Below are 26,919 nucleotides of genomic sequence, written 5' to 3' on the forward strand. Positions count from 1 at the left end.
TTTTTTTTGTTAGATACCTTCACTGTTTACCGTTCCTGTCACCGATGAGCAAGTATGTCCACCTGCAAGTACCCTATTTACTGGACCACTATGCTTTTTTTGACGACGTGTGCGTTATGTGCCATCTGGGTCCTGTAAGGCTGGCCCTCAGTGTGACTAATATACAGTATTGGTCTATGATTAAAGCAAAAGCCTTGCTAATATAGGCAAAGGTCATTTCTGCAAACGTTGATGTGGGCTACCTTTGGCCCAGCCAGAAAGTAAACATGAACTGTGATCCCTTTAGTCAGATAAAATTATTATCACTGTTTTTTGCATGTTGGCCAGTGCCTGTTGATAATAAATAAACAGAGTTGAGTTGTATTTTAAAATAGTTACAGAAACATTTAAACGCTGTTTGACTCAATAACCACAGTTGCATCACTTCGTCGCCAAGTCCAACTCTACGATTGAATGACAAAGTGTTTTTGCTCTCAAAAAAAAAAACTTGAACATACAGTAGGCCTACATGCCATCGATTTGCCTTCCAATGAAGTGAAAGTGTCGCAATTGCTGCAGCTTGAAGATCACAGTCGTACCCATAGCCTGTAGGTCGTACCTTACTTTACACTAAAGTGTACCGGAGTGTGTAGGACATGATTTCAACCTACTGAATCTTATATAAAGTAAAAATGTGTTAAAAATTATTCCCTTCATTCATTCGTCACTCTATCTACCTCCCCCCCCGCTCCTCCCCTCTACAACCACATTATTATTTTTACCCTATTAATCGACTCACATGCTGCCCCGTGGTTAATCCCGCAAGCTGCAGGATGTACTGAGATATAGTCAGCAGACCTGCCAGAAAGAGAAACTGGAGTGGAACAGATGAGCATACAGAAATTGTGGGTGAGGATTTGATTGGTATTTCTCTAGAAGACTAACTCCATAGATTTTTACTGTACTTTTGTGTTATTATGAATGAACCACAACAATTTTCTCTGCTTTCTTTTTAAATAAGACACACTTGTGTTTCTATGCTGCTGTGACAACAAAATTTACCCACTGGGATTAATAAAGTCTAAATTTAATCTAATCTAAATGTTTTTCCTAAAGTGAGATGATGGCTGTGATAAACAACTCTACCAGCACAACACTATATGAATGGGAATACTATTATGGTTATCTGGATCCCCCGATTGTGGATGAGCGCAAGCTGAACTACAATAAATGTAAGTTTTTATGCTTTACAGAATATTTGTATTTGCCTTCTTGTGCTAAACAAAGATAATTTTCTTCTTCCCTTTCAGACTTAATAGTTATAATATTTTGGATAACTCTGGCTGCCTTTGTGGGATTTCTCTTTCTCAGTTTGAATCTAATGTCTCGCAGTGGTAACTTGCCAAAGTAAGTGTGTGCATTATCTTTTTAAAAGTCTCTCAGCTTCAAATGGAGAAGGAGGAAAGAGGGTTGTAATCCTGAAATATGTTTATATTGTAAATTATGCTAAAGCCAAAACAAATTCTACAATAACCCTTGAAAATATCTTGTTATTGTAGGAGCCACAGATCCCAAATGAAAAGAAGCCACAGAGCATCAACTGCTTGACCTGAGGCTTAATCTGAAGGAAAACACTTTTTAAAGATGCATTTTCAATTAAGGTGATGGAAACAAACAAAATCACTATGGGACTGCAGCTGTGGAGATGATGCCAAGGAAAGCTTCCAATTTGAGGATTTGTTTGCAGTATGACGATGAAGCAAATTATTTTTGTCCCCCACTATTTCACTGAAAACCCACAAAGTGCAAGGCTACCTTTACTATTGAACACGTAACATCAGTTATCTATCAGAAAACTCTGGCCTAGATATTAAAAGAACAAGGACAACATGGGTATATTATTGTGCTTCATTAAGAAGGAAGCTTCATTACTTTTAATACATGTTTTTGTATGTAGCCCTGGACACCTTTTGTCCAAAGTCTGCACATACAGAAGCAAACACTTAAAAATAAAATTAAGTCACACAAAAAGAATGTGTTAAAACAATTACAAAACAGTAACCGATTACAAAATCAACACTGTTGACACAATAACAAAGTGGGTTTTTCAAATGTTTTACAAAATATTGTAACTCGGTCTACAAAAACTGTTGTCTGTTTTAAAGAACACAGTGTTCAGGTTTGATATTTAACTCTTGGTGGTGATGATGTCATGACAGATGGCTCTGATGGCTGCTCGAGTCTGCGAGGATTTGGATGCTTTCTGTCTCTTGCACTTTGTTCTGGTCACCAAACTCACATGAGACAGGAATAGTTCTGCTGATGTGGCTCCACTCCACAATTCATGGATGTACAACGACAACAGAGACAACCCTGCTTCTGGAAAGAAGAAAACAAGAGGTTTAATGTAATTACACTACAACTTGTGATTTGTTTTTTTTTTTAAATACTGTAGTTGGAATGCATTGTACTTCATGTGCCACATAGATTTGACAACGTAAGGCAATTAAAAAAATCTTTACATTATCCATATCAAGCAAGCATATTTTTTTTTACTCTCAGGGTTAGGGTTAAATGTGGGAAATAAAGTACTGTGTAATGTTACCCTTCCAAGTAATGTGATTCAGCTAATCGACTCATTGCATTGTTTTATACAAGTACCTCTTCACTAACACTTTGTATCTGATGGGGACTAAAGGAAATATAAAACATGTATTTGAAATTGTCCAAAGCTGAATTGGATGGATAAATCCAATTGGACAAATGTTTAATACTCTAATGAAAGACAACAAGGATTTTAGATTTGCCACATTTCTTTCATTCAGTAAGTTTAGGTCATTAATGAAAAAATGTGTGAAAACTTCCTACCTCGTAATATAAATTGCTTGTTACATAATTTGGTCTCAATATCACATACCACCTGATGGCATCCCCATCAAGTTTAATTTGGGAGTTTTTTTCAGTAGTATGGAGCAGACAAGTAAATGTGTTGATATAGTGTTGTTTTGTAAGCACAACAGCAGTCACAGAAACAGTGTGAATAAGGTGGCAGGCTCTTACCGAGTCTAGACTGATCATGGGTGGCTTCTGACATGCAGGTCGAAACAACTGCATGATGCAGCTCTGGAAGGTGGCCTCGGGCCTCCAGCAAGCAGATCATGATGTTGGTAAAACGCTGGAAGGTTTCTGCTCTTGCTGAAATGCTGGTGTGACTCTGAGCTTCAAAGGCCTGATGGTAGAGTCGAAGGAGATCTGCTTTCAAGCCATGGTCGAGCAGCATGACATCCACAATTTCCCTGTGTTTTATCACAGCCTTTTCAACCCAGTGCAATAATTCTTTTGCTCTGTTTTCATCATACGAGTCCTCCACCAAGCACCTCAGGGACCACTTCGTAAGCAGGAGTGCTGTATCACCGGCCAAGAGACCGGGATCCGGTTTATCTATTGGCAGAGCTGGCTGGGGTTCAGAGAGGTGGAACACTGGCTTCCAGTGAACAAAGATACCGCTGAGGTAAAGTTTACACTCTGTCAGGATTTTCTCTTCTTGTTTCTCAGTCTCAGTGTCGTCTGTCAGGTTCTCTTTTCGAGTGCGGGCCTGGGAAACAGAGCCCTTACCTCGGGCCTTTTCCCTCCCCATTCCTAGAGGAAGACAAACAAAAACTATGTTTATCCCATTAATGATACAAGGATTGATTTATTTATATGAAAAAGAACAAAGCTCTAAATGTTCCACCGTTTGTAATGGAAAAACTATGACATGAAGTTGCATCCTATGTAGCATCCTCAGCTGCAAACACTGCTAAAAGGTGGGTCATACGAGGTTTGTCAACACCTGCACACAGTGCTGTAGCTATTTTAATATTTGTGACTGATACTCTTGCAAATCAGCCACATTATCAGTTTGGCCTCTTTGACAATTGTACAAGCTTCTCCGTGTGACAGAATTTGTTGAAGGCACTCACCCATCAATTCCTTCACTTTGTGCTTTACAGACAAGGCTTGTATTTGGGTTAGTAGTGCTGTGTTGCGCGACAAGGAGGCCCAGCAGAGAAGCAGGGCGAGCGTTTCGGTGCAGGAGAGTGGCTGTGGGTGGAGCGTGAGCCGGTCAGCCTGTTTGTTTACATTGAGAGCTGTCCCACGATGCTTCAGTACAGAGCAGAGAGTCTGCAGAAAGAGGCCGAGCTGAGCAGCCTTCACACCCAACCTGACAAGAAGGAGGTCAAACAAACACTCACATCCTTGACCAAAAGAGTTTTCATTTATTACACGGTGGACAACTGAACTTTTGTCAACTGTAAATCTTGTGATAACAAGGTTAGGCCCTGAAGCATGACTTAAGTTCAATTGCATTTATACTTTCAGTTATATTTCAAGCGACTGCTGAGTGTAACTAATAGTTATGGGTTTTTTACCTGAGGTGTCTGCTGATAGTTGACGCCACACATAAAAATTCACTGACGAGTGGGAGTGGGAGACATTTCATGAAGCTCTGAGGTTTCTCCTTGGTAGAATGGGAGGTTTTGTCTCCATCCGCCTGATTCTCCTTCTGCCCGAGGTTGGTAAACCACAGCACATGGAGCAGATCAATGAGGTCACCTAGCAGCTGCTGGTCGAGTTTCCTGAGGAGTATAATAAGTAAATATTTATGTAGCAAATACAGAATTGAGTGAAGACATTGTCATAAAAACATGAATGATAATATCATTAAGTATAGAGCCAAAAATTGAAGACTGGACCTGATTCTTAAGCTTACCTTTTTTCAACTGCCTGTATCATCCAGGTAAGGAGCCCAGAGCACTTTATGAGGTTGTAGGCTGCTTTGTTTACACGGGCAGCCTGGCAAAACACCCTGATGATCTGTGCCTGTGTAAAGACACACATGTGACACAGATGTACATCAGGCATGACTCAAGTTGTTTGTTTTGTTATTGGTGCATTTCAGAGAGTCAGTCACATTGCCCTCTATAATGTTTAATTTTTTAGGCTTAATTTTACACTGGTGTTTATATTTTTGGTCTTATGTTTTTTTCCACAATTTAGACCATTAAGATCTGTAATCTGTCTTGACTTCAGTGCTAATATGTTGAATAAATGTGTTTCCAGCTGTGTGTACCTGGAAGTGTTCATCACACAGGGGGCTGCTGCTAAATCCTAGAAGGATCTGAAAGAGGCCTTGTTGGTTGCACAGCTCGTAGCAGTGCCCATCGCTTATCCCTTCCTCCAGCACACTCAGGATCCACTCACGTTCAACCTTGTGCTGGAGAAAAAAAACAAAAAACAGTTATACTCCCACGGCCGACACCCCTTCACAGAAACATTCGTCAAAAAAAAGGTGCCTGAGCTGAGCAAACAAACAGATGAAGGTTAAATGTTGTTGATGCAAGAATAGTTTATTTGTTCGGTTAAGATTCACCAGTCATGATTAATGACCAGAAAACAAAAACAACATTTTTAAAAGTTTCCTATGATAGTTTACCTCCAAATCAAAGCCGTAGAAAAGCTTGAAGAACTCAGGCACTCTTCTGAAGTCCAAACTCTGATGGGATAGCAGAAACCTGTTTAACACCACGTACATGTGGTCCTCTGGGAAAACAGGAAAAACAAGGAAAAGGTCATTGAACCTGAAGGCAAAGTTGGCTATAAAAGTAGTGCTATAAAAATGCAAGAAAATAATCAAACAAAAAAAGTACAATTTTGACTGTAATTTCTCATCACTTTGGATCAATCTCCAACAAGTTTTGAACAAATATTTTCAAGGGTTAAATGACAGTGCGCAGGGACTTATTTAAGTTTTCCGGATTACTCACCTGGTTTGAGCATCTGCTGAGCAACTTTGGTGATGTAAGTCGTCAGGACAAATGGAAGTCTTTGATTCTGCTGTCGAATTCCATTCTTCACCGTGTCCATCAAATACAGCAGCTGTTTGACGAAAATGAAACGAGCATCAGTGTTTCTGGAGGTGATTTCCAAGCACACAGCATTTACAAACTCGCACACAGCATTTACAAACTCGCACACACCGCCTCCCTGACCATTTACCTGTCTCTTCTCTCTGAAGCGAGCGCCCTCCAGGTGTTGGTAGAAGCAGCTGAGCACATGGAATGCTGCCGCTCTCACCTTTGAGTCATAGCTACTTAGAGCCATTACAGTTACTCCGAGAGCATGGCTGGATACAAACTTGAAGCAGTCAATGACACACTCTGTCACATAAAGGAAGAAGTATGAAACTGTTATAAACACTGATGATCCAGACCGATGATTCGGAGTGATGACAAGCAGTGAAATATGTTACCTGGCCGCAGTATGGCGCTGAACAAAGGCAATAGAAAACAGGGATCATACAAATTCCCAAGGTCCTTCACTGCATTATTACTGTACAGTAGATCCATGCCATCCTATAAGAGAGAAAAACAAATATCTCAAGGGAAAGCTCATTCAAATTTAAATAAAAACATATTGTTGACAGCATCTGAAATTGCACATTTTAGGACTTGGTATGATAGGACCTTGCTGTGGACAATCTGGAAATAATGTTAACCAAAAAATAGTTCATACAAAATTTTAAATATCTGAAAAATAATCTGTGTGTAACATCAAAACTAACTACACAACTAGACATCGGAAAGGGTATTTGAGAAAATATGGTTCATGATTTGGGGGACTAATCCTTTACAGCAATTCCTTAAAAGTGTAGATCTGAATTGTAAACGTAAAACAGTAACCTGTGGGACGATTCTGCGCTGCTGTGGAAAGTGTGCAACAGTTTGGAGCATCTTGTCAGTTTTCAGCAGGGCCAGCAGGTCATCTGAGCTCGCCTGCTTCCACAGAGAAGCTCCCAGGCTCTTCCTGGTCTTGTGGTGCTCCACGGCTGCTGAGCCCCACAAGAAGGATCTGCAGTCGAAAAGTCACGCTGAGTGTTTGCATGAAACAAGTGCGCTTGTTGCAGGTACAACATAAAAAAAAAAATAGATGTAACTTACTGAAACTTCAGCAGGCTGACTTGGTTTCTTTCATATTCCTGAAGAAGCAGCAACAGTTTCTGATCTGCAAAATAAAACACAAGATGAAAGACGAACAAACACATAAATAAAAAAAACACGTGTTGATTTCCTGTTTTACCTGAAGTACACAGTGTAGCTCCGTATGCTCCCAAAAGTATTGCAAAGTGATTGATGTTACAAACATTTGGGCATTTCTTCACCAGACCGAGAAGAAGGGACACTAACTCCTCTGAAATGACAACAAAATAAATGTGTTGGTGAAAAAGAAATCAGCATTTGAGGGATAAGGCTTTGTGAATGTGACTTGATCTTTTTTGTTTTGTTTTATGTATGCTACCTTTGGCCTGACACATGCCAGACTCTTCATTAGAGTCCAGCATGGTGGGCAGGAACAGAGAATGGCTGCTGGTCATCATGTGAAGAGTGGATAAAGGTATCAGGTCCTTCTGGACTTCACTGCCAGCGTACATCAGGTCCAACAAGCTGCTCAAAGAGTTCAAGAAGTGGCAATCTCTGTAGCGATACCTAGGGTGGTTAAGAATATCTTTTAGTTCATTCATTAAAAATTATGTGACAGTGTTGTTAGCAGAGTGGATTTAATACATATCTTACTTCAGTCCATTTTTGACAAAACTGTTCCACTCAGATGCTGTGATGTCTTCAGCAGATGTCTGCGGAAACAGAATATTCATTACAAAATGCAAAACCTATGGTCATATAGTTTAAATATGTATTAGGAGAGTGCACCCACAAGGTGTCGCTGCAGTCTTTTTAAGATGCTCTGCTCCTGGTCTGATGGGGAAGCAGCCTGAGATTTAGAGTGACTGTAAGAGGCGATGAGACACTTGAGGGCTGCACTGGCGATGGACTTCCTCCATTTTTCTTGTTCCTCTGGGCAATCAGCAAGTTTCTCAGTGATGACATCATCAAGTTGCCATCTAAAAGAGAAAGGAACATTTAGCCAACAACTTCTGACAGCGATAATTTACTTTCTTTTAGGTGTTATTATTTACCTTTCAAAACTGTCCACATTTTGAAGAGCATTGGGAAGGTTGTCGACCAAATCCCGGATGTCCTTCGTGTTTGCAGAGAGCTTGATCAGACCCGCGAGTGCTTCTGTAAACTGGGCTCCGGAGTCCTCCGTCAGGTTTCCCAGAACACATTGGGACAATTTTGCCAGCAATGCTTGCTTCAGGGCTTTTAAAACTTCATTTTGCACTATGAAAAAAAAACATATTAAGCATATCTAAATTATTGGGCAGGTGGCAGTGAAAGGAAAAAGAATGAAATAAATCCTTGTGCTTTCAGATGTCAGTAAATTTGGTTTATTACCATCTTTGGGTCTGGCTGGATCCTCTCTACTTGCTACCTGTAAGTAGGTATTAATTAGAGAAAGGAAGGCTTCTGTCTGGTCTGAGATCTTCTCCATGTTTGCAGGCTCCAGGCACCACACCTCAAAGCAGAGGCGGTGAGTGGAGCAGTTTTGTAGCAGCAGACTACTGATAGCCAGAGTGTCTGGGAGAGGTCTCTGGAGACAGTGAACCAGCACATCTGTGTGGATGAGCTTGGCACTGCCTGGCTCACTAGACAAAGTCTGGAGCAGGAAGGCTTCCAGCGCAGGGCTGGAGCAGGACAGCAGCAGGGTGCCCAGGCCGTGGAGGTGCACCTGTGTCAGAAATGTGCCATGGTCCTGAGAGGAGGTAGATTTACACTCCGTGAGGATCTGCAGGGCCGCATGACCGTAAAGGCTAAGCTCATGCTGTGTCCCCTTACTGCCGGGGGAGATGAGGTTGTCATGGGGGAGGAGTAGCAACTTGGAGACCACCTGCCTCAGGTTACAGGAATCCATGTAGCTGTGCAGAGACAGGAGGGCCTGGAAAGGTCTGGAGTATGTCTTTGCAGGTTGAGAACCATGCTCCATCAGTTCTTTGAGAACAGCTCCTTCTAAAGCCCCCATGTAGCTACGAAGAATCTCCAGGTGACTCAGATCACGAAGAGTGGGGGCACTGATGTTCAACAAGGCCAGAATGTTATCGGTCAGCTGGGCACACAGGTGCTTCAGTCTAACAGGGTTCAGAGAGTGAGGAGGCAATGCAGACAGCTCCAGGGCCAGAAACCACTGCTGCAAACATGGATGCTTGAAGATGGAGCCAAGAGCTGAAACAACAATCTAAAGACAGAGGGTGCCTGAATCAGTTCTTCATAAAATAGTCAAATTAAACGTGATGTTGTTGGTAGTTTGATCAAACTTTAAAAGCTTGTATTTTTTCTAACCTGCTCTTTATCGGCTTCGACTGGGGAGGACTGGTCGAGTTCCAGAAAGAGGTCCGATCCTTCTGGGGATTTCTCTGCTGCTGGCTCAGTGTTTTTGGTGTCCTGAAAGCCTTGCAGCTTGGTCACCATATCTTGCAGTATTCCCATTAAAGTCTTCAGGAGGGCAGCTCCTTTGTCTTTGGAGAACTGTGGAGAAGTATATGGTGCATTATGTATAACTTGGCCTTCATAACTTACTAAGTTGTGAGCTTGTTTTGTGCTCTTACTGTGCCGAAGTTTTCCACTGTTGAGGTGATGTAGAGTAAGATCTGCTTGACTGCAACGGGAAACTCCGCCATTGACATCAAAGATAGAGCTTCTTCTACATTTTTTCTGAAGGTTTCCTCAAGCAAAGTGCGTGGTCCTTGGATGTACGCAGCTTTCATCAGAGCAGTGAACGAAGTGGGGATTGGCAACCCTTTTGAATGGCATTCAGAAGACTTGAACTGCAAAAAACCCCCCCAAAAAACAGCCTGTTATTTTCTGGATAAAAAAAAAATTACAAGTACATGACGCTTATGGCTAAACAATCCATTTGTGAGACTAAAAACTGACCAGTTCCTCATGGCACTGCTGCGGTAGCCATTTGGAGTAATACTGATGAAGGTGTATAACGGATGGATGAGGAGCAGCATGGAGTTCAGACGACACAAGCTCTTTATCGTACTGCAGCAGAGCCAGACAGAGTGGGAGCGGATCTCTCTGACAGTGCAGCACATCTGAGAGCACTGCAGACATGTATTCATATACCACCCCTGAGGGAGGAAAAAACAGACCACATCATATATTTGTTTTTTATTTGAAATAAACGAACAATAAACGGGTTTGGAGAACCACTTTTCAAATTTAAAGAATGGGATTCATTTTAAAGTAAAGTTACACTTTTCTATGTTTGTATTTTCCACTTTGCCCCCAAAAAGTGACTTCCCCTCCCACTTTCTGATGCAATATGTTTACTATTTGTCCTATTTGAGATAGAAGAGCTTTACCTTTGTCTGCTGGCAGTTTTTTTCGGGCCTCCAGAGCAGCAGGTACCACCGCGCTGAAGGGGAAGGTTTGGATAATGAGGTCTTCGCTCAGAGATGGCCCGAACTCTTCCATCTCACCATCATTACCCTCCATAATGACATCCAGCATGTCTAAGACATCTACAAGACACAGTCAGCTTTATAAAAAAAACAAAACAGGTTACACATACATGCTTGTGGCTTGATGAAATTAACCTAAATGCTCACCATCTATTTGTGAGACTGGGATACTGGCTACATCACTGTCCTGGCTGCTCAGGTTAGCTTGCAGATAACCTGCCTCCTGAACCAGGCTGGCAACTTTATCCGTGTATGCGTAGGAATTGCACACCAGTTTCACCAACACCTACAATAAGAAACCGGGAGTTTATCATTAAATTGAGCATTTTGAGTCCTTTAAGTATTTAAAGGACTCAAAATGCTCAATTTTGGCAAACCAACTGAATGAAATTAATATACAGAAAGGTTGAGATTCAAAAAAAAGATTATAAAGAGGTGGACATACCCTCTCCAAAAACTGGATAACAGTCTCTTGTTGGTTTGGTTCTAGTCTGGCCAGCTGGTCGAGCCAGAGCTCCAGCTCGGTCCAGGTATGTTCAAACACCCCGGTGTCCTTTAGCACCTGAATATCAGGCAGGAAATACAGAACAGAGGTTACTTTTTCCTAAAACTGAGTGTTAGAAATACTCTTGGAGGAAATTTTGTAACGGTAATAAATACATCTTCGAAACTAAATACAAGCAGAGATTTCTGCTGAGATGTTATGCTGCTCCCACTTCATTAACTTCATAAATGTACTATGGTATCATTGTGTTTTAGGCTTTTATCAATTCATCTGAAGAAATTCCTTTTCTTACTGCGAGGACTGAACTGTTTCCTGACACAACTGAAGAACTGCTAACATAGATATTCTATAGAAACGATGCTGTGCCCTCAGAATCGCAATCTGTTAACCAAAGTGGACAAATTTGGCATGAATTAGGGGTAAATAATTGTCAAGTTTTTTGCCTTCCTGGTTGGAAGATTGGAAGTTTAGTTAATTTAATTATCAAAATATCTATATCTCACATATAGTGCAGGCTCAAAGCAGTTGCACAGACGTAAAAAAGAAACATTTCTTACTTTTAGAACCAGCAACTGAATTGAGGTTTTCAGGTCACTGCTGCTGACAAACATCTTGAGAAGCAGGTAAAGTACTGACTTCTCTCCAGATGAAGATTCTGTGTCTGCAATATCCTATGAAGAAGAGCAAATATACAACACATCAGAAACATTACTGGTTACAAAGCGCCATGCTCGAAACAAAAGTCGCTGAAAATGGAGACAGTTAATAGTCAAATAAAATCAAGAATGTAACTTGTTCACCTGAATGCGGAACCAAGAGAATTTGCTTGCGGGTAGGTCCAAGGCCAACTGCAGGATCTGATACTGCAAAACAGGAGGGACTTCCTCCCTCATTCCTTTCTCTGACACAATCCCTGGACAGGTGAAAACAATTACTCAGATTTAAAAGAAAAAAACATCACAACAATCATGAAAGTTAAAACATATCAACAACAAAAAATATCACCTTTTAGGAGCTTGCTGAAGTCAAATTTGCACTGGCTGACCAGATGTGGGACCACTTTCTGATAAAGACATATGGCCTGAAGAATCAGAGCCTTCCGTAGGATGACCTCAGGTGCCTCAGCAACTGCACAAAATAAAGTACATAAGACAGTCAACTCACATTGTTCCATTTTGTTTCTATATAAATAATGTACATGTACTGTAAATGTCAATACCAGGTACTTCTTGTTCATCATCTTTCAGTTCAGTACTGCCTTCAATTTTGATCTTTTCCTTTTTGTTGAGCGACTGCCACGTTGAAACTATGCTCGTCATGTCGGGCAAAATCTGGAGCAGAGCATGAATTGTTGAATTTGCATTGTTACAATATAAGTGTATTAAAATGTCATTTTCCTGAGCTTACCCTGCTGAGTGTCTCACTGTACTGCTGCACCAATTCACCCATCATGTCATGAGTGTATGCATCCGAGTTGTACCACACAGACTTATCCAAAAGATACTCCATGTTTTTATTGGCTCTTTTCAGGAGGAAGTTAATCATGGACAGAGTTGTAAGCTGCACTGTTGTGTTGGCAAACTGTCAATTCAAAGAGGAGATATTTAAAAAATGTTGACCAACTTTTCTCACACTAATGAATTTATTGTAGGAGGCTCAGACACTTACATTTAGGCCTTGTGTGAAGAAAGCCTTGTTACAGACTGGAGGAAGAGATATCACCATAATCATGGAGAGCAGGCGTGGCAGAGGGACAACCTCTCGAGTTTGAAAGACTGTAGAAATCTCAGGCTGGGCCTCGTAGATCTGTTGTAAAAATGTAAAGAGGACTGTTATCGCCTTTTCAAAATAAACACAAGGCATATTAACAAACACTAATGTCTCTAGATTAACAAATATGCCTGGTATTATTACCTTTTTAAGTAACTTGACATTGTCTTGCCAAGCACTTTTGAGGCGCGGGCTGTATGAATACTGAGTCTCCTTGAAGTATCGGGACAGAATATCAGGGCTGGCCTTCAGGACATTCACCACCAGCTCCGCCACCAACTCATCCTCAGTCGCCTGCTTCAATCCCACCAAGAACTGAAGCAAGACAATGTTTCCAGCTCTGCAAAGAAGTAAAACCTAATGATCAGCATGAGGACTTTCCAAAAGAGCGTAAGGTCATCTTCACGTGTTAACTACTGACCTGCCAGCTGTGCCAAAGCTGGCATCATGGAAGCTGATGCCATGCTTACGGGAGCAACACAGGTCAAGAAGGAAGCTGTGAACAAGTTCCCGGACGACTGATGCCCCAGCAAGCTCTGAGTCTTCAACCATCTTACAAAGAAAAAAAAGAAAAGAAAATGGAACTATAAGTTGAAAAGTCATTTGGGTGACACAGCCTTTGTTTCAACAGACACTAGGCGAAAAGCAAGTAACCTACTGTGTTATCATCAGTGGTTGCATCCACAATCCCATTCCATTTATACAGAGAGGCGATGGTGGCCAACACAGCAGGTGTGAAAAAACGCACTTTCTGTGTTTTACTAATGGCCTTGTTTAGTATGACCTAGAGAAAGACAAGTAACAATAAATATATTGAACAAATTCATACACTGACTTTAAATGAAAAATGTGAATTTCAGAGCACTTACTCTTGTCTTCAGTGTGGACAAAATCAGATTGACTGTGGACATCCTGTCTTCTTTCAGACCTGTACTCAGGATCTTTGGCAGGAGCTCTAACACAACACACTTCCATGTCATCCACACACCACAGACAAGAGGATGCTATACAAATTGAAATCTATATCTAATTGTTACCTTTGATTTCTAATATCTGTCCAACTGTTGCATTATCTCCAGACACCAAAAAGGACAGCACAAACTGGATGAAAGCCAGGCGGACATCAGGTCCACCCTGCAAAAACATACAGAGAAGAATGTATGTCTGCAGTATCCGAAAAATCCGATAGAAGTGAACTGAAAAGAGAAATACTGCATCCCACCTTCTTATCCTTCCTAGTCACCAGTCCAGACAGAGCTTTGTTGACGTGAATGTTACTAAAGACCTCTCTGGCAGCTTCTGGACCCTGAGCCACCAAGGCGGACAGGAGGCAGAGGCACTGACGGACAAACCTGTACAACAGCAAACACAGCATTGAAGTCAGGGGCAGAATGTTAATGTTAATATCTGCTGAGCGTTGACATTTCCCTGCACCGAGATAAATAGACCAACCTTTGGTTTTCTGAATGGAAGGACCCCTGCAGAAGTTTCATGTAGCTAGAAACGGTCTTTTTCACGATCGAGTTGCCAACCATGTTGAAGTGGGACAGGTCGCTGGCTGTCCTGAGAAGGATGACCTCCAAGCTCTCAAAAATCAGCATCATCTGGAAAGAAACAAGATTTCACTCTAGTTTAAGTTGTCCAATTACATGAAGCCAGCCAGCCAGCCAGCGGCAACCAATTGAGAAAAGAACTTCAGCTTACCTCACTCTCCATGTGCTTTTCTCCTTCTAGCAATTTGAATATTTCTGCACACTCCATGGAGATCTTAATGTAACCTTCAACCGCATCATACAGGTCAGAGCATGGCAGCTTCTTAGCGGTTGATATGAACGTCTCCAGACCTGCAGGCGATAATAGGAGACTGCTGCTTAAACACAAAAGCTGATAGCTGCATAACGTGATTTAGTATGACTTCTGTTAAATGTTTAACAAACTAACACTGCTACATATTTTGTATTTACCCTTTCTGGCGGTGGTGGGGTCCTTTAACATGGATTTAAATACAGTCCCGTTGAACTCCGGAACTTTCTCTTTTTTCACCGAAGTGTTGGACTCCACCGAATCTTCGTTGAGGCGTTTTTTACCCATTTTAATGTACTGAAAAACAGGTACTGTTATCGAGCGGTAAAAGTTTATTCTACTCCAGCGCCATGGACGCGCTTGTCACGGCGGGTAACCCACGTTGAAGCGTAAACAGAATGCTTTCCAACGAAAACTGCTGTCCGGCCAGAAACGTTTGCTACCGAGCTTTAGTTCCGCTTACTATGTCCTGCTTACTTCTGATGAAAAGCCTTTGCTCCTGCTGATAGACTGCATACTGCATCCTTTACAGCTCGAAAACAAATGTTGAATCACAACTACATAACTAAAAAAAAAAGCTGTTAATTCTTTAGAATAGACCTGCTTTGTTCCATAGTGCGTGTTTAGGCCTAAAAGCCCATTGGGAAGCTATTTTCTTTGGAAACTGATGCAAAAACACAGATGCTATAAATATATGTGCAATTAGGAGGTTAAATGAATGAGGGGGTGCCGCCCCCCATTTACAGAAGATAGTGTACATTAAGCTGCAATTTGTTATTTATTGTAAAGCTGCTTGATGCTCATTTTATAGATTTACACATGAAATTCTACATTCATTAACTACACATCTATAAATTGGGACGTTATTTATAGCATTAAGTCTGCAACCAGTAGGCTCAGCTGTAAAAACTGCTTTATTTCTTAGACTTAAATATTTGTCAGATGAAATATGTCGAACAATACTCTTGACCCACATGTTTAATTTTTGATAATCTTTTAATAATAATCAGCTAATCAATTAATCATTCATTTCCACTTGCTTGTAACTATCTAGTTTAGAAGCTGTTTGTGTCTCAAAATGTGTTAATATTGTATGTAGTCTATTATTCTTGAATATCACAATAATTTCAATTAATATCAATGGCTGATTAATATTAATTGTTTAGTTAATCAATATGACTTAATGATGTTTTTATATTATATCAGAGATAACAGATTTTATCCAGTTTATCAAAGCGTCTCTCACATTTTTGTATTTACTCAATAACAAAAATTCAGGGTGTAGAAAGAGACTATCGTCTTTTTTATTTTTATACACATCCGTTTTCAACATGCCTCGTTTTAGTTTCACTCAACTGCAGCATTATAAGTTCGGGAAAACACACATTTTGCTGAGACCATGTAGACATAGTTGTGGTTTCCCTTTGTAGCCTATTTGAAGAGTGCGTGGTTTTCAACCAAAGTGTAGCCTCTTCCGTGCTTCTCAGTTATTTTCTCAACAAACTTCTGCAGGCACGGCCCAACCAGATCTAAACATTGATGTCAAAGAGATAAGGGCACGGTGCAGCTCAGTAAAGCATTTAACTTTTTTTTTTTTTATCTCAATTGTATTTTCATCAGTGCACTGTGATTTTTATATTGAAGTTAAAAGCTCTGTTTTAGTCTTAACCAAACTTTTATATATTCGATTAATAAAATGAAAGGTAATGAAAAGGGAAAATCAAGCAGCTCATCTGGTGATTGAACTCAAAGCTCGGTCACAAAATCTGACAAATTATTTAATTAGCCATCACTGTGTTAGCTTAAACAGCAATAAAGACTGCAATTCCAAAAGGGACACATTAAAACTATACAACTTGTGTTCTTATGAATATACAGTTTTGACTCTTTTAGTTGTTATTTAATTACATGACCAACAGGGGTCACCTTTGCTTAGTTTGAGAGCTATGAGCCCAAACTGAAAACCGACTTGCAGGATGACTGGCAAACAGCAGTTATCCAGGTTACTCAGTTGTCCAGTTAATCAGGAAAAAGTCAGTTAGACAGACATGCTGATGTGTATTATTTTTGGAGGCTGGTGCAATATGTTGTTTGATGAAAGATAGCTCAGTCATCGCCTCCCCAGTTTTACTATGGTAAGTCATAATTATTTAGGATCCAATGTGAGGTTGGGCTCCACAGTCTGCTATTGTCAGGGATGTTACTTGGGATTCTGGTGACTTGATTACAGCTCACTGATCTGCATGCAATAAAACACATCTGCCTGTGGTGCAGAAACCACATAGAACTATGTTTATGTCGTTTTTGGAATAAAGATCAGATATAAATATGACAGGACATAACAAAACTTCACTTTGAGTTTATTGTTCAGTACTCATGATTTAATTATACAGCTCATGCTAATATCCTCACAGACAAACTAATTATTGACACATTTCATTAAAAGAAATAAGGCGCCCCCCCCCCCTTTTTTTTTTTTTTTTTTTTTTTTTTTTTTTTTTTTTAACTGCCAAAGTCCCTAGCTTTAAGCCTAAAAACTAATGTCGGACTAGTTTTTAGGAAACATCAGATGCCATTTGACCAACTCCTGTCTTGCCCAGAACTGTGGCCTGATTTGTCTTTCTTGTTTTTTGTTTTTTTTTATAAAATACACACTTTACAGCCTGAGCGTTCTGATGCAACAAGCAAAAAAGTAAACTTTATCACAGCCACCGACTCAACAGAATATTAAGTGAATCAATGTCCACAAGGCATGGCCAAACATTATCAAAACATATCTTTAAACATGGTACAGGTACGTAAAACGTTGTCGAATAATGTGGAACATTTTTTATTAAAAAAATTGAAAATTATCAGACTGAAACTAAAACCCAATAAACCCAATTAATAGTACGACAACATTTTACAGGTAAACCATCTGGCTTGACAGTCAAACATTATTAAAAAAACAGTCCTTGTAATTTATATTTCTGCATATTTAAGTACATTGCGAATGTACTTGCAGCAGGTGTTACGAATGGTAGTTCAGTAACAGTAATCTGTATTGACTCTAGAATTGCAGAAGCACATATTGCTGAGTGATGTCTAATGATAAAATAATTGAGGATGTGTATATGAGAAGCACAATTTAGGCTGCATGGGAATAATCACCCGATGTCTTAAAGATTTTACTTTTAAAATTTTGTCAAATTAGTTCCTCCAACCATCCTGCTGCTCAGTCACATATTGTAAATGAAGAACCTTCTGGCACCTGCCACCTTCGTCTGAGTTCTGGTTTAGCAAAGACATTAGGATCAAAGCAAACCTGTCATTCTCCTACATTTTAGAATTTATGACAAAAAACGCATTGACAATGGGATTTGTTTTTTGATAGGAATTCTGGGATTTTGTAACTAAATTTAGGTTTGATAAGGAGTTATGGGGTTATACTCACGGCAAGCTGGAATTTGTTTTTATGGATGATGCTGCTTTATGGGCGGATTTTTGAACCACTGTGATACCTCAGTCACAGCTGTAAATTTGCAGAAGCCTCGGCGAAGGACATCTGACTTAAAGACTGATGAATTAAAAGGACAGCACCATGGTAACCATCAGTCTTTCGCTGTCCTCTGCTTCATACACAAATCCTAGTTTTAATGGTCTTGAAAAGGTTAAGATGGTAATTAAATTGGTGTATTTTAAACTTAAGAGATGGGTATTTAAAGCAAAATGTGATGTGCTGTCTCTTACAACCTGTTGCTGAATTATTACTATGGTGGGACCATGCTCTGTTGGATGAGAGAGGAAGCAGGAGTGGCACAGCTTTCCAGTCCATAAATGTTATGTTTATTTTTGAAGTTCTGGCCTGGTGTGCACCATTTCCTAAAATACCATCTCTATGAATCAAAATGGTGGGTGTACAAAGCCTGTCAGCTCTGACCTGGATGGTTTGGCCTTTAGTCCTGGGATGTAGGAGCAGGATGTTCATCAGTTCAAAGACATTTTAGCCACTTGTGATCATGTCAGGCCAAACTTCTTCCCTTTGGTGCAGCGAGAGAGAAAAAAAGATTATTTATGACATCAGTCTCTTCCATGCCACAATGTGCTACACCACTCAGCACTGATATGGAAAAAGCATGTAGAAACTGAGCAAAGCATAATTTGTTTTAATGCAACCAGATATTTCCATTTCTTTAACACAAAAACTCGCTTTAGAGTAATATTCTTTTCTTGCTTCTTTTGGCGCAACTGTAAATCAAAAGGTTATACACTATACTTGTGTTGACTTCCTCTATTACGATCCCAGTAGCACAACTGGATAGAGGTGCTGGGTGGTTTCCAGAGAACTCTTTTCCGCAGCTGAAGCCACTTTACCATGCCTGTTTTCACCACAGTGAACCACAGGCCCTTCTGTGAGGTTACTGTGCTTCCGCTGTGTGCCTCTCAGAGCTTCCCCGGCCCTGCTCACGATAACACTACAGCCAACGCTGTTGAAGGATCAAAGATCACCTCACGCTTAACAAACAGCTAGACACTTGGCCTATCAGAAACATGTGGGAGTGGTTGGTTGCAGCTGCTGGTGTATGCCCACACCCCTGAAACAATCAGGATGCAGGCCAGATGTGGAGATCATCTCACGTAAGGTACAGATGTTTCTGTTCTTCAGAGTCAGTCACCACAGGGAGAAGTAGGATGCTTTCTGAAGTCCTATTAAATTTAGACTGTTTGTGCTGCTCCCAGATTGGGTTCGCTGCCTTGGGATATGCCACTGGCTTGTGGGTTGTCACTATTCGGAAAGCTGATTGAAAACAGTTCTGCATGCAAAATCTTATAGAAAAGAGCTCAAAAAAACAATGTTTTTTTTCCAAATGGGTGAATGCGAACCACTAAATATCACCTAGTCTGACCCTACTGATATACAGAGACAAAAATGTTGCAGAACTTTTTCATACATTTCACATAATAAGCACTTATATTGCAGTTCTAGAAATATAGTCCCTAAATCTAGTGCTTTTTGTCTAACACAGGACACTTGTAACATCCCATAACCTCTTAATGTCAAACCCTAGCAACTGTTCCACTCGGCTGTTTGCATGTGACACTTCTAAGTAGATGAAATATGTAGAAGACTAAAACATGACATGTAACATTCTTACTTACATTTCCAGACTTAAAAGAACAGTAGAAAGTACTATAAAGTAGTAGCAGTAAAATGTATATGTGTCTGTATCTGCATTATATTGTTGATTATCAATGTGTCAGGGTGGGCAAGCTATAGCCTCATACACAGAAATGTGATGTGGTTGGTATCCATAACTCATTGATTCTTCAAAAGAATATATTTACACGTAAGGTTCTACACATTTAAATGTGATTTTGAAGGATAGTTTGCCATGTTTTTCAACATGTTTGATCTGTGCTCATTGATTAATCTTCAAGTCACATTAAATCATAAAATCTATACTGCCACAGCCCAGTTTGAGGAAACTCATCCAAACAAACTTTTCACACACCATGCAATGTCTAATGAGAAATGAATAAAGACAGGTTTGCCTCAGTGTAAAGTATTGTACATGGTGCATTAGGATCCACTGTGGACATGTAAAGTTAATGATTCTTAGACACGAAGACACCCATTGAGTGATTGCGGGGTTGACATATTAATGCAGTGGATATGATGTTAATACCAGACCTGAGGCGGTCTAGAGAGAATCTTCCGCTCCTGGAGGCTCCCTATAGTGATTAGAAAAACACTTTGGTGGATATTACACCCTGTTATTCTTCCCCTCTCCTGTCTCTGCCTGTTCCCTCTCTCTGCACACCATTAAAACAACATCTTTGACCCAGGCTCACCGAGCATGACATCAGAAGGTAAGTTCAGCGCTTCACTGAACTTAACTAAATGTGACCCTCTCATCCCCCATTCTCATAAATGCAATGGTTTTGTTGTGTACATCAAAGAGTGGTTTTCTGTTTGTACAAATTTGATTTTCCTTGAGTCTCTTTCTCCACTGTTCTCCTGTAATGTAGGCATGATGAGTTAGTCTTTTTAGAAGCACTTATCATGTCCTTGATGTGCAATTGTTTTTTGCTCTCAAATTTAGAATATCCTCCATTGTTGAAGTCAGATGTCTGCACTGCTTTTGCTGTCTCTCCACCTTCAGTTGTTCTTCTGCCTGGCGGTCCAGGAAGGGCCTTAATGTGGAACCATGTTAGTACCCAGAGGTCTTAACACTCAGGGGACAGTTACCTGAAAGAAGAAAGAAGATGTTACTGTTAGTCAAATTGTGCTTTCATTGACAACCTTACTCCAGATATATCGTGCCAGCAGATACATGAGGAGAGTTAACAGGGTTTTCTTGTCAGTCAGTAGATGTGCTAGAGCAGTTCTTCCTCATCGTGATAAATCTCTCAAGCTTTTCGGTGTATCTATGATATTTCAATTATCAACCAATCTCTTGGCATATATTGCAATAAAAATCATCATTTAAAATGTAAGTCATACTATTCAAAATTACTTGCTTACTACTTTGACTTTGCTCTTTGTAACTGGTCTGTGACCTTACCAACATGCAGGAGCCAGCTGTCTGCCATTCATTTTGAGCCTCTTTCACACCATTGTTAGGTTAGGTTAGGTTAGGTTAGGTTAGGTTAGGTTAGGTTAGGTTAGGTTAGGTTAGGTTAGGTTAGGTTAGGTTAGGTTAGGTTAGGTAGTTGTGATCATTGTGATCATACAGATGCTTTATCTGTTATGACAACCTTCCCATTTTGTTAATTATTTAGCTGTAGGTTTTTGGCTGCAGGTCCCTGAACTGCTTAGTAAGGGAATAAAGTGGCTTCTTGTGCTTCAGGAAAAGGATCTGGGCTCAAAACCTCGGCGAATCATCAAAGGGTAAAAAACGGATGTGATTATTTTTATACATCTGAGGTTATAAAATGATCTCTTTCACAATTAAAATGATTACGCTGGTATATTTATCTGTAATTTCTTATGTGAAACCTTGAACGTATATTTTTAGTTATGGACTCAGCAGCTGGTTTATAGAGTGCTACTGATTATAGAGTTTGTGCAAACCAATGAACATGTGTTTTTTTGACAGTGTCATAGCAGCTCCCCTCTTAAACATCTGTGCATGACGAACACTGCAACATGACATACTGATGTAGGATCTTCCCATGAGTCCTTTATACATTAGATTTACTCCCCATCACCTTTATACTTCATACCTCTTCTTGAGCGTGCCATGGATTTCATTAGCTTTACTATTTAGCATCGTTCCTAAACTTCTGACGAGCATTTATTGATTCCCAAGATGTGCCTATTTCACACAACAGGCTGTGTTGCATGCTACATGCACTGTTAAATTGGATGATTTAAGGCCAGAGATTATAGCTGACCAGCTGTCCAGACTCTCAGTAAATTGATGTACATGGTCACAGCTGTGTGTTACTGCCCTTTGATGTCACAATATTCCTGAGATTCTCACAGTATAAATTTGAGGTTAGATTCCTGGATTCAGCAGCTGAGCCAAGAAAACAAAACATATAAGTCTTTACAATTTAAAGGCTTTTCCCCAAGGACAAGCACACCATGGAAACCGAGGCCCATAGAGAATAATTTGTTTTGTTATTTATCAAACAGTCATATAAATCACTGCAGTGCATGAATGTGCCAGATACGATTCCAGCGAGATGTTTCTTCCAATAAATAAATCTAATCACTATGTAAATACCAATATTTGCTGAATACTTTCTTTTACTGTGCCCTCATATGGAGAAAAATGAGACACTTTATTATGAAAGGTAATCAGAGGAGTGTTGTCATTAATATCAATATAACAACAATAATATTGTTTATGAACCATAGTTTACGGTGCTCAAATTGTGGTTGTCTAATCCAGAAACTTACTTGCCCACTTTTAAGTTTTTTGTTTTTTTTTGTACCCATCACATATTTTCCCAAATAAAATCATGTAAAATATAGAAATAGGTATTACAAATCTTTCCACCTTCTACGTTGTACACAGTTGTGTTGTAGTCTTATTATTTGAATAATGACTTGTGCTCTTGATATTTGTATTCAATACAAATTAAAACCTTTAAACACATGCACATTTGAGACTTGAGGAATTTGAATTATTGAAAATGTATGGTTGTCAAAGATGAGCAGACATGCAGTACAGCAAGTGTATTAGACCTTAAAGTAGGATGTTGATATTGCCAAACTGTAGAAACTTAAAACGAACCCTGAGGATGAATATAGATCTGTGGGCCAGCAGGTTCCAAGGAGCTTCCATCATCACTGCACAGAGCTGATGAGGAATGGCCTTTAACTGTTCACGAAGATGCATAATTCCAGTGCATACTTCCTCGAACAGATAGCCAGATTCCCTGGACCTCTTATCCCACAGTCCTGGTGGGGGTTCTCCTCATAGCTGAATGATGATGACATTAGCATTCCCCTCTGTAGATGTGGACCTGTCTGTAGGCGCCTGGATCCACATAGTTTTTGAAAAACAACTCAGTATTAGCTCAATACAGGCTTCTGCTTTCGTTGTGCAGAAAGAAACATTACAAAAATAAATAAACAATTATACTTCACAAGGCCATACTATGGCAGTAAATGAAGAAACCATGAAAGGTATTTGGTTGGGGTAATTCATACTTTCATCATGAAAGCGGACAATCAAAAATGTTCAAAGACAGACCAGGTTTCTGATTTTCAGGCTGTGGAACAATAACAATATATGTAAAGATTCCACATTGCTGTTGGCAAGATTTGTTCTTCTAATTTTTAGCAACAAATAAAAAAGACAGGAAAAAAGTGTAAATCCTAAGTTTTATGTTTTGGACCGGTTGCCATCAGAAAGCTGTTTTGTATTTGTATCTCCATGAGGAACCGTTTACCATTTCTAACTATTCAGCCCTGTTTCTTGTTATGTAAATGTTTGCTCATGAGCATGACCATATGGATCATGTGACCCTTGGACAAATTGTTGGTGAAGTTGGCAGCCTTGAGGGCCAATGCCTTATACCCCGCATAACACAACTGGCAGAACAACATTCTTGCACATTATGTCCTTTGAAAATGTAACCACAGCATAAAATAAACACACAAAAATCCTGCTGATACCTCGAACAAGAAAAAAATGTATGCTTGAACTATCAATGCAATAACATTGTTCAGAGGAACTTCGGCAACCTTAAATTACTTTAAAACAAATGACACTGACGCTTCTTCTGGACATTGTACAGATCAGGTCAGCTTCTCCAAATCAACATGTTTCAAAGAGGTTGGACATTCACTGTTTTGTTTTTTTCCCGAAATGTGGGTCACGGAAAACATTTTACAAATTGTTATTTACTATTCAGCTTCAGTATCTTTTCCCTGTGAACTGATGTTGATTGACAAGTTCAGATCTACGAGATTGTGCAAAGAGATGCCTTTTGGACCCCATAAATAAAGGAATATAATTTATTGTTGATAGTAGGGTGTGGGTCATTCATGTTTCCTGTGGAACCAACTGAAAGCTGCACATCTGCCAAAGAAAATGATCACAGCAGCTGACTCATGGCAGAGAAAATAGTTTCCACAGTTATATATTATTTCAGTTCATCCTATCAATCCATCTATATGATGCTTTTAGTAAGCACCCTTTTTCTGTTAGTATTATTGGATGTGATCTGCTTGGGCGGTAAGAACGTGCAGTTTTGATGGAGGGAGAGTTCAGTCAGGTTGCCATGATGAAATGGAGGAATTCCCTCAGGTTGCTCTGTGCTCACCCTGACAGTGATTGTTCACTTCAATGCCAAGTCTCATTGCAATGGTGTGTTTCAAAATGACAAACCAAGTAGAGTCAACCAATTCTAAACTTCCTCCTGTGACAGCATTGTGAAGTGTGGAGTAATGGGATTAGAGGCTTTTTCTCTCAAGTTTTTTTTTTTCTTTTCCTCAAAGAAACGATTGCTTGAGCAATTTAATTGTTTTGGGAATTCCAGGGCATCTCTCTCAATGCTGTGCATTCCTTCCCTCCATAACACAATGCATTCCTGGAGAATAAAAGTGATCTCCATCAGAATTAGTTAGACTCCCTACAATGACTCAGGAATTCTGTCCTGCAGGAGAACGACATGTTGGACCGTGTGATTGATAGTGTATTAATTAGAAAGCATTTGTCACTGAAGTGGGTGTCATTGTTACAAGCAAGACTGCTGTTAACTGGACAAAAGGCCCAAATGAGGTCTGATAGCATTTAGAGCCAATGAAATTTGCAGGATAGAGAATATTAGATTTTAATATTTTGGGATGTTGATTTAGCTTTTTAGGTCTGAGGTAATTAAATGAATTTTGACTCTTCAAGTAGCAAATATTTAATTCCAAATTGCATTAGTGATTGCATCCTCCAGTGAGAAAAATCATGTTCCTGACATGCTGAATTATTTTCCTTACTTACCTTTATAGCTTCCGTTTCACTCCTGGTTACAAGAAGAGCTCTTTTCTGTGTTCAATAAGGGTTTTTGATTGATTTTCTCCTCAATTTGATTTATTTCCTACTTGCCCTAAGGCTCTTTTAAAAAACGTCATATATAAAATAATTGTCATTAACTAAAGCTGTTTGTACAATAAGCCTGTTATTTGCAAAAGCAGGACAACGGTGGCACTGCGTACCTTTTGATTGAACCCAGGATTAAAAAAACAACAACTAAATAAATCATGTTTTGTCAGATTCATTACACATCACAGTAAGAAGGCCAAACAAATTGTTAATGAAACATTAAACTCAATCTGAAACATTGGATATTCTTATTCTGTTTACTGTTTCTCATCAGTCATGACATATTTTATGTTTAACTGTTAAGGCAACCACTTGGCCTAAAAAAAACCTGTTCACTTGGAGAATCCCTGCCTCAGGTTGCAAAGTTCTCCAGTTTCAACCAGTAAAAAGCAGAATTTAAATAAAGATAAAGATACTACAACAAACAACATATCAGGACCCGAAATACAAGTGTATAGCCCTGGCTTTTTTTGCAGCAAAGTCTGTCTGCATACAATATGTAAAAGAAAAGCAAATACGTCACAGGCAACTTACTGGCTTTGTTGTCACAGAAGGCACGGAAAACATAATGTTGTTGTGGTTTGTGGGACTTTCTTTTTTTGCCATTTTAATCCACCCAAGCTTTTACAGTGCAGGAAAGGTCTTTGTCTACAGAGCCGTGTTTTGTATTTATGTTGTCACGCATATTCACACCTTGGATTTGCTGAGCATAATCACATCTTTCCTCACAGGTCCCTGAGTCCTAACTGTCGAGGAAGAGCACGATGCTGCCAGAAGTATGCTTTGCCTCCCGGGTGACATTCTGGAAAAAATGACAAATGACAAACGAACACCATGTTTTTAAAGTCTTTATTCTTGTTTGGAGTAATAAATTATCTCTTCCCTTTGTCCATTGTTACAATGTGAAAAATGAGACCACAGTTTTAGACACAGGGAAAAACTAATTTAACAACTGAAAATTATTCATGATGGTTTGTGTAAACAGCTGCAAGAGAACATGGAACAAAAATGTTCTTTATCTGGCAGCTCAGACAGAAAATAATTACGTTTTCATCTGGCTGCTATCAGAGACAAGTTTGACCAGCAGCAGCAGGAGAGTGTTGGTAGGATCAGCTCTATACCACCATGGTAGAGGGACTTGAGAACAAACCTCTGAATTCTAAATTATGAGGAGTCTGTGGGCTTTCTCTCAGGGTCCAGTCTGAGGTAACACAAGGACTTTTTTTTACTTAACATAAATGATTTATTGTGGCAAGTTTTGGAGACAGACGGCAGTAGTAAAACAAAGCAGAAATCTGTAAAAGATCTTTCAGATCATGATTAACCAGAAGATGACAAAGAGCTATGCCTTCCCAGAACTCAAATGAAAACCATCTGTGCACTCAATATTTAATATCCTTTAAAAAAAAAGATCATGCAGTGTGGGTCAATATGGAATATGTCAATACATACAACAAATGGACACAGCTGGAGCACATATATGCAAATGTACTTTCATACAGTGCAAATTCAGATACTCAGATCTCAGGTTTCTGCATTTGATTTACACAATGTGTATAAAACATATTATGAACTTGTCCCATCCACATCTTTTAATGGAAACATTCAACAAACCAAAGCTCAGATTTCCTCAAATGCACAGCAATTTGGAGGAAATGGTCCACCAGTGCTTCTGGTTAGTGTTTTGTCTCAATGAGAGTCTACGTTAGACCTCTGCTCAAACACATGCCCAACCCCCCCAAACATTCAACACAACCCACCTTAAAGACATATTATGTTGCTCTAGTAGAGCAGCAATGTGGAACCAGTATCCCTGCTGACTTCTGGTTTGCAGAGTATTTACATTTAATAAACATAAATTGATCCAGGACTTTTACAGAATAAACAGAATGTGAGTATGTTGAGATTACTCGTGCTTTAGTAGC

General features: G+C 39.6%; 2 protein-coding genes across 3 annotated transcripts; one reads left to right on the plus strand and one right to left on the minus strand.

The window, feature by feature from the left end:
• Positions 1-814: 814 nt before the first annotated feature.
• mrap (melanocortin 2 receptor accessory protein) lies at positions 815-1,891 on the plus strand. 2 transcript variants are annotated; one of them, XM_069161425.1, is made up of 4 exons: positions 815-888; positions 1,096-1,211; positions 1,290-1,386; positions 1,539-1,891. In XM_069161425.1, the coding sequence occupies exons 2-4, from the start codon at positions 1,100-1,102 to the stop codon at positions 1,585-1,587; spliced, it is 258 nt and encodes an 85-aa protein (XP_069017526.1). In that variant the 5' UTR covers positions 815-888; positions 1,096-1,099; the 3' UTR covers positions 1,588-1,891. The 2 variants fall into 2 exon arrangements, with proteins under 2 accessions (XP_069017526.1, XP_069017527.1); XM_069161426.1 differs by having other exon boundaries at positions 875-884.
• On the minus strand, positions 1,880-14,826 carry urb1 (URB1 ribosome biogenesis homolog). Its single transcript, XM_069161423.1, has 39 exons — positions 14,621-14,826; positions 14,361-14,500; positions 14,109-14,260; positions 13,879-14,008; positions 13,694-13,790; positions 13,526-13,611; positions 13,315-13,440; positions 13,078-13,208; positions 12,801-12,996; positions 12,555-12,692; positions 12,294-12,467; positions 12,106-12,217; positions 11,892-12,014; positions 11,687-11,799; positions 11,444-11,557; positions 10,827-10,943; positions 10,529-10,667; positions 10,283-10,441; positions 9,849-10,048; positions 9,521-9,739; positions 9,255-9,440; positions 8,313-9,150; positions 7,994-8,198; positions 7,732-7,918; positions 7,593-7,651; positions 7,318-7,505; positions 7,099-7,209; positions 6,960-7,023; positions 6,702-6,870; positions 6,272-6,374; positions 6,019-6,179; positions 5,787-5,898; positions 5,456-5,562; positions 5,093-5,236; positions 4,733-4,842; positions 4,392-4,598; positions 3,942-4,183; positions 3,040-3,618; positions 1,880-2,358 (listed from the first exon to the last, which is right to left on the minus strand). The coding sequence occupies exons 1-39, from the start codon at positions 14,745-14,747 to the stop codon at positions 2,168-2,170; spliced, it is 6,756 nt and encodes a 2,251-aa protein (XP_069017524.1). The 5' UTR covers positions 14,748-14,826; the 3' UTR covers positions 1,880-2,167.
• Between the last annotated feature and the right edge of the window lie 12,093 nt (positions 14,827-26,919).

The sequence above is a fragment of the Embiotoca jacksoni genome, unplaced genomic scaffold (assembly GCF_022577435.1).
Source record: "Embiotoca jacksoni isolate LCO1_2020_lvr unplaced genomic scaffold, fEmbJac1.0.p SCAF_28, whole genome shotgun sequence".
Lineage (NCBI taxonomy): Eukaryota > Metazoa > Chordata > Actinopteri > Embiotocidae > Embiotoca > Embiotoca jacksoni.

Coding starts and splice junctions, on each gene's coding strand:
- mrap (XM_069161425.1), top strand. CDS start 1,100: ATGATGGCTGTGATAAACAACTCTACCAGCACAACACTATATGAATGG. Junction 1,212..1,289: donor CAAGCTGAACTACAATAAAT/GTAAGTTTTTAT, acceptor CTTCCCTTTCAG/ACTTAATAGTTATAATATTT. Junction 1,387..1,538: donor CGCAGTGGTAACTTGCCAAA/GTAAGTGTGTGC, acceptor TTGTTATTGTAG/GAGCCACAGATCCCAAATGA.
- urb1 (XM_069161423.1), bottom strand. CDS start 14,747: ATGGGTAAAAAACGCCTCAACGAAGATTCGGTGGAGTCCAACACTTCG. Junction 7,506..7,592: donor TTTGTCAAAAATGGACTGAA/GTAAGATATGTA, acceptor TAACCACCCTAG/GTATCGCTACAGAGATTGCC. Junction 6,375..6,701: donor AGCGCAGAATCGTCCCACAG/GTTACTGTTTTA, acceptor TCTCTCTTATAG/GATGGCATGGATCTACTGTA.